The sequence below is a fragment of the Pinus tabuliformis genome, chromosome 1_2 (genome assembly GCF_031772625.1).
Source record: "Pinus tabuliformis cultivar Carrire ecotype Pingquan chromosome 1_2, CPIR1, whole genome shotgun sequence".
In the NCBI taxonomy this organism is placed as follows: Eukaryota; Viridiplantae; Streptophyta; class Pinopsida; order Pinales; family Pinaceae; genus Pinus; species Pinus tabuliformis.
The window spans coordinates 79,522,947-79,530,337 of NC_142298.1; the positions used below are offsets into that span (position 1 = coordinate 79,522,947).

The 7,391-nt window shown below is 32.5% G+C and overlaps 1 protein-coding gene across 1 annotated transcript; it reads right to left on the bottom strand.

The window, feature by feature from the left end:
- Positions 1-1,750: 1,750 nt before the first annotated feature.
- LOC149204519 (uncharacterized) lies at positions 1,751-3,483 on the bottom strand. Its single transcript, XM_089397147.1, has 5 exons — positions 3,471-3,483; positions 3,154-3,287; positions 2,755-2,902; positions 2,431-2,541; positions 1,751-1,797 (listed from the first exon to the last, which is right to left on the bottom strand). Exons 1-5 carry the CDS (start codon positions 3,481-3,483, stop codon positions 1,751-1,753), a joined length of 453 nt encoding a protein of 150 aa, XP_089253273.1.
- Positions 3,484-7,391: the final 3,908 nt, after the last annotated feature.

A 7,391-nucleotide genomic window follows, 5' to 3' on the forward strand; every position in this document is an offset into this window, starting at 1 on the left:
AGCCTCAGAAGTGTCCTTTATTAACTTTTAGGCTGGGCTTCAGTGAAAATAACGAGGTTTGTAAGATTTGGTTCCATGTGTAGATTATAGTGATGAATAATGTTGGAAGCTTAATTTTGTCTGAATTTATGTGCTTTGCCAGCATTAGCATTAGCAGATTATGTTATGATGTGGTGGATGTTGAGTTTTCCATTTTATTTATTAGCAATTATGCATGACTATCTTATTTGTAGGCAATTATGTATGACTCTCTTTTTTTTCATCACAATAATTTTGGGTTGAAAAATATTGATAACTTGTATGGAAGCTATTATAGTACTTCTTTATGTGGTCTGACTATGGATATTTTATATAGCCCAGAAAGCAATATTCCATACTTCTCAAGGGTCCAGGTATTGGGCCAATTACACAGTTTGATAAAGTGTGTTCACTAAGATACTTCTACACATGCATAGATTCCATGTATACATGACACATTTACAATCAATTGAGCTTCTAAGATTCTATTGTTACATTCATCGTATCGCATAGGTTGGAAAGAATTGGTCCCATTTGTAGATTATAGCAATGAACCATGTTGAGATCTGCATTTTGTCTGAATTTATGTGCTTTCCCAGTATAAGCACCAACATATTTTATTTTGGTGTGACGGATGTTGAGTTTTCTATTTTATTTATTGGCAAAAAAAGTCTACATAATTTGTATGGTACACCCTTTTTATCCTTCATTTTCCTAAGAAGTTATTTAGACTCTCTTCTATTGGTTAGGACTAAGTAATAGGAATAGTAGGCATAAAGACTTACGTAGGAATAAATAGAGAGAAAGTCCTACTGTTACATTTATTTTACACACCCTTTATAGACTGAATTGACCACCCTATCCACAGTTTATAAATAGAATTGGCGTAGCTTGAGTAGGTATTTACACAGGGTTTGATCACTAAATTCACCACTTTACACACCCTTTATGTGTTTCATTTGACTGGTTGACTACTCTTACTATTTTGAATTATATTAGTATTAGTCAGTATATTAAATAGATTAGGACTTACTCTATTAGGAAGCTACATCCTAAGTTTATTGAGTCTATAGAATCAAGCTCTCATTGAGTCTATAGGACAGAGGAATGCAAAGTATATAGAGACAAATTTGAGAGCCAAAAACACAAAAAAAAGAAGTGGAGTATTTGATCCAGTTAGTACTAGATTCACTTATTCCGAACAAGTGTATAGATAATTTGTTATGGATTTTATGGGGTGAAGAAACAAGTGCAAGGATTGTTGGATTAAGGCTTAATCAGACCTTGTGCATCTCCATTAGGGTCACCTATTGTGTTAGTACCTAAGAAGGATGGAGCCCAAAGAATGTGCATTGACTTTTCTTGAACAATATTATGTTTAAGAATAGGCATCCATTTCTCGGCATAGATTATTTTCTTGAAATATACAAGAATGAAAGAGAAAGAGATATGGAAAAGAACCTTTAAGACCAAGAAAGATCTTTATGAGTGGTTAGTTATGCCATTTGGTTTAACCAATGCACCTGCTACATTCATGAGGCCAATGAATGATGTGCTCAAACCTTGATTGGATGAGTGAGTGTTAGTATTATTGAATTATGGTTTGGTTTTTAGTATAACATGGGAAGAGAATATGAAAGATTGGCATTTTGTGCTCTTATTACTATAGAACAATTAGTTCAAGTTCACTTTGAGTTTTGGAAAGGTTTGCTAATTAATCTAGCTTGTTACATCAACTCTTCAAAACTTGTAATTTTTTTTTCAAGAAAGTCACCAGCTCTTGTTGCAGCACAAAACCAAATCAGTATAGTTTAGAGAAACATTTCAAATTAAGATATTTAAGAGCTCTTAACTAGAAGATTCTAAGGCTCAAGATGCTATCCAAGTAGTGACTTTGGAGTCCTTAATACAGTTGGGAAAAGATAAATCTAATGATTTGCATGCAGTTTGGTAGTGAAACATCCTGTTGTAGATGGAAAGAATTCATTCAATGCAATAAGTTCTACTTTCATACTTTTTAGAAGCCCACAACACTTACCAAAAAAGGTCTACAACCTGCAACTAATCAAGAAGACAATAGTTCCATGCTTTTCTTTTGAAACATTAATTTACATAAATAAATAATACGTCAGTTTGACAATAATACATTAGTTTGAAACATTAGAAATCTATGTGTGGACATCATTTTTGTGAAAACAAATTTCAAACAAAGCAGGGATTATTTGGAGACTCCAAGTTATAGTCTTATAGATTGTTATAAGTACATCTTAACAACTCTAGTTCTTTAAGCATGGAGAAATTTGCACCTTGGTTTCTTTTTTATTGCTCTTAATGCTTAATAGATCTTGAGTTAAGATGAATCTACACTGGTGTAGAAACAACACGAGCATCACTATTGATATAGGTCAAGACTTACCATCAAACATAATAGAATGCAGCCTGCTGCTCCAGGAAATATGGAGTACCACCATTGCAGGTGTTGAAACTTTGGTCCATCAATGAAAAGTATAGGTAGTCCAACAACTGCAAACAATGCTCCAAAATTTAGATATTTTATAAAGATATCAAATCAACTTTGTGTCACAGGCCCAACATCAAATTGAAATTACAACAAATTGAAGTGAATTTGATTGAAAATGCAACAATAGGTTTGAGGTTTAAGTGAAATTGATTCCAAGTAATGTGATATTGTATAGATACAATTTCCAAGAATGGGATAAATGAATGGAAACACACCAGGAGGATGGAAAGAACCAGAATATATCATGAATGCCACAGATGCAGCTAGGGAAACACTGCGGGCAACCCAACCTGGGCCAAAAATAGCTAATGAAATCACTCCAAGTGCTGCACAGCCAATATGAGAAACAAACATATTGTATTTCTGCATATGAAGTTCAAAATCAAAGTTGTCAAATTTACAAAATGCTCAAAAAGAGGCCTAATTGTCTATTTCTTGTATTAGATGGTTTAATATAGTACTGATTTTACATGAGCAATTTAGTATGTTTATAGTAATTTTAGAGATGGTGTTTAAGTCTGAGTTTAACCATATCACTCTTGGAATTGTGATTTCTACTTTCTTTGAGATATTGCTCAAAATAGAAAAATGGATCATAAATGTTTAAAGACTACCTGTGCTGTCGGTGAGGTTGGAGCAGTAAACAACACAACACAAACAACACCAAAGGGAGCAATTGTCAATTTCAGCCCTTTGGGTGCAATCATAATATCTATGAGTTCCATGATTTCCATTGCTACAAATGCCCCTGCACATATCAATGGAATAAGCTGAGCCAATCTACTAGATTTTAGGCCCCAAGAGAAAAGCACAACTTTGACAATACTGATTGACCTAGACAATGAGCCTTCTTTGAGTCACAAAAGACAAGATATCATCTCTTTGAATTTCAATATGACCTCCTATTCAGGAAAAATTTAAGGAAACTTACCAATGCAAGACATCAACTTAAATCACCTTATGAACTAATTCCTGCTTTTTCCTAGAGTGAGTAGAGATGTGTGTGCTTCGTACTGAATCTGTAAAACATTCCTTAAGTGACAATGAATACAGGGAGTGGCTAGTCTTTTTTATCAGATTTTTCCTCTATTCTGTCAAGTACAAAGCAAACATCTTAATTTGATTATTGTATGTAAATAAGCTTTAATCTTCTTTAATCCAATTTGCCTCATCCATGAGTCGATACTTGGTTCTAAAATTGAACGTGAGTTCTATCCAGTTTGTGGTGATCCTAACCTAATATAATAATTAATGTTATTAAGTGCATCATCCCAAAAGATAGGGCTACATGAGCACTAATAAACTAGCAAAGATATAAAACATGAAAAATCATTTAACACAGTGTCACAATTCTTAGTCTTAGTATTTGGAAATTTTCTCTATAATCTCTTGAAGTGTAACCCCTTTATAATTTGGGAGCAATGCTCCTCCCAAACAATATTTTATTTATACTTGCCATACATATTTTTTTTTGCTATACTTGCTATCATGGGCTTATATTATCAACCTTATATTTGATACTTTGAGAATTAGATAACAGATCACTACATAATGACTAGAAGATGGAAGTTTTCACCTAGCTAACATGATTCTAGAATCTAAAAGAAACAGTGATTATTCAACTAGCCATAACAAAAATAGACCCAATTATGAATTTCCCTTGTCTTTATCATGTTCATGAAGCTCAACCCTTTTGTAATTTCCTCCAACAACATGGTTACATCACCATTTCCTTTCACATAAGGTTTGACATAAAATTTTCCCTTTCAACACTGAAAATGGGTTTCTTGATCAAGCTATCTACCTTCTGCTTAATTTTTCGTCCTCTATGAACAAGGCATAATTCTAACATTTGAAACCTTTTGAAAAGGGTGAATTGAAAAATCCCCCATGTCACTAGGAGTTCTATAGACGAAAATATAAACATTAAAACTATAATCATCAAAATTTCTAAAAGGGCTTGTAGGGAACTGCCAAGCAAAAGAGAGAACAAATTTTGAGCCCTGGGCTTTGCCAACTTAAAGTCAAAATAATGGATATAAGGCAAGATGTTGCAAATTTGTAGAAGCAAGAAATTCCTTTGTCACAGTTAGGCTGGCATTTGAGAAATTGGTTTGATATGGAATCAACGAGGTAGTTATGGAAACACTCAAGGAAAGAGAAGTTGAGAGCGAAGTAAAACAAAATTTGTGCAAACATTAATCTCTCATAGCTTGACAGAAGTGGTAGAGAAAAAATTAATCTCTCCTACCTTGACAGAATTTGTGGTCAAGATCAACATGTAGAATAAATTTGTGGTGGAATATTATCAAAACTAATAGAGGGATATACAAGGGTGTACAGTAATAACCTTGACAAACACGCCCATTGAAGCTTGCAACATTGTTTGTAGGAAGAGAAAATTATGTTTCTTTTTTCCAAACATGTAAGTTAGTATATTACAGTTTAATGAATATGTTTTCGTATTATCATATATGGTTTCAGACTTTAACAAAAAAATCGTGAAGACTTCACAATGTTTTATTATTCAGTGAAAGATTTGTCAAGATCTTACAAGATTTTATAATTCAGTGAAATATTCGCCATGATTTACAAGATAATATAATATGGTCAAATATTCGCCAAAAAAATTATATATACATATTATATTTTTGATAAAATCGCCTTCCATTCTTCCTATGTATCATGGGAATTTGTCCATTTATTATACATATATATTTAGGGGGGTTATTAAAATTTTCCTTGATTATGGCACTTTCCAGAGAAATTTTATAGTTCCTCCATTTGCAACCATCACTTGTCACTCTGGTGTTGGATATAGAAAGAAATTAAATTTATTGGCTATCTTACAATGAATAAAATTATGGGAACTCCTTGAATCAATCAACAATCTTATCTGTTTTATTCTTAATATATCCTTCTATCTTGAGAGTTTGAGGAGTTGTAATTCCTACAAATGCATTACAAGATATGGTTGGATTCATTTCTTCTTTCTTTGAGATTTGTTTATGGTATATATCCTCTTATTTTGATGTTTATTGGTTCTTTTCTTCTTCCTCTTCACAATCTATGTAAAAAATAATTTATTCTCAGCACACTTATGACTTTAAGGGTATTTTCTATCACAAATGTAACAAATCCCCTTTTTTATTTTTTCCTCCAATTTTTGTGGTGTCAACCTTGTAGGTTATGGAAGGCCAGGAGCAACAACAGTTCCATCTTTATAGTTGTGAGTGGTAGACTTCTTTGTTGTCATAAATTTGCTTTGAACTTTTCTTGCCACCATGAATGCCTTCTCTAATGAATTAGGTTTCCAAAGGAGAACCTCATGTTGGATGTTATCCTTTAAATTCCATATGAAGACACAAATTCTATGCTCCTCTAGAATATTAGTTACTCTGATATTCAATTTTTAGAAGTCCTCAATGTGCTTCACCATTTAACCCTTTTGTTTGAGATTTATCAATTGGCTAAAGAAGGTGTTTCTCTCTGTAGCCTCATAATGTGTTATAACCTCCATAAAAATTGACCAAGTGATAAGTGGTTTATGAGAAAAAAGCCATTGATACCATACAAATCGATTGGGTTCTAAATATAAATATGCAATGCATACCTTCTGTGTGTGTTTCACATAATGTAGATCAAAATATTGCTCCATCTATAGTATCTATTGTACAAGATGCTTTCCACAAAACTTCCTCATATTGATATTTGGAATTTGGTTGGTATTCAATCCAAAGTTAGAGTCTCTAAAATCATGATTAGCATTCCTTTTGTTCTCATCATGAGTTTCATGGAATACCTTTTCGCCATTAGGAAGCATTTCTTGTAGCAACTTTGTCAAACCTTCCATATATGATTTTAAACCATCCTTAAAAACTTCCATATCAACTTTTATTTTTTATTCTAAATCATCCATCTTAACATTCATCATCTCTTCTAATTCATTTTTGGTTATTCTTTGAGAGAGCAAAATTTGTTGCACTTAGTCTCGTAATTTTGATATATCATGTTGCATTTATTCCTCTTTTTCATGTGTCATAATAGAGCTTTATGGTTGCTTACTGGGAGTATCCATTTTTTTTGTTTCGAAGCATATTGGAACCAAATAATTATATCTATGCTTTACTATTCCATTTGAATTTATTAAGACTGAATTTTCAAACAACACTTATGCAAATTTAAAAAATACACACCTTTTTCTTCTTGCTTTTTGGAGCTTGATATTGAAATTGTTGTATCACTATAATTTCGGCCTCCCAAGGTCTGAAATTCCATCCTATGGTAGCACTCTAAGTCTTCTTTCCAATGCCAAAATTCAGACCAATATTGGATTTTTCAAGTTAAAGTTATGAAAAATCACACACGATGACTTGATTATGGATTAGTTTAGTAGAGTGAACCCTTACGAGACACCACATGTCATTGTTTCAACCTTCAGCCCTGAAATTGATACACAAAAAACCAAAGTCTGTGAAATTTCAGTCACTTTTTACAAAATTCAAATTTTATGCTTGAAAAGAAAGTTATGAAGCTTTTCCCTAAGTCACCTCTTTGAGACCAATTTCTAGAGCATGCAGAAACCCTAAATTCTTCTGACCATATCTCAAAAAATATAGAAAACCAAGATATGAAATTTCTATCTCCAAGATTTTAGCTCCATGTTGTCGAATTTTTTTCTTCTGAAGCCTTGTAGAAGAAATGTTATAGCGAAACTTCTAAGATGACCTATTTGAAACAATGAAACCATAAAATCCAAAGCTTTGATACTAAATGTTATGCAACCATATCACAAAACAGAAGAAAATATAGATCAATAACTTAAAATTATCCTCTTTGAGGGGGAAACCTC

Excerpts from the sequence above, each read along its gene's own strand:
- LOC149204519 (XM_089397147.1), bottom strand. Across the intron at positions 2,903-3,153 it reads CAACCTCACCGACAGCACAG|AAATACAATATGTTTGTTTC; the intron begins GTAGTCTTTAAA and ends CTTCATATGCAG. Across the intron at positions 1,798-2,430 it reads TCTATTATGTTTGATGGTAA|AGCTGGTGACTTTCTTGAAA; the intron begins GTCTTGACCTAT and ends TGCTGCAACAAG.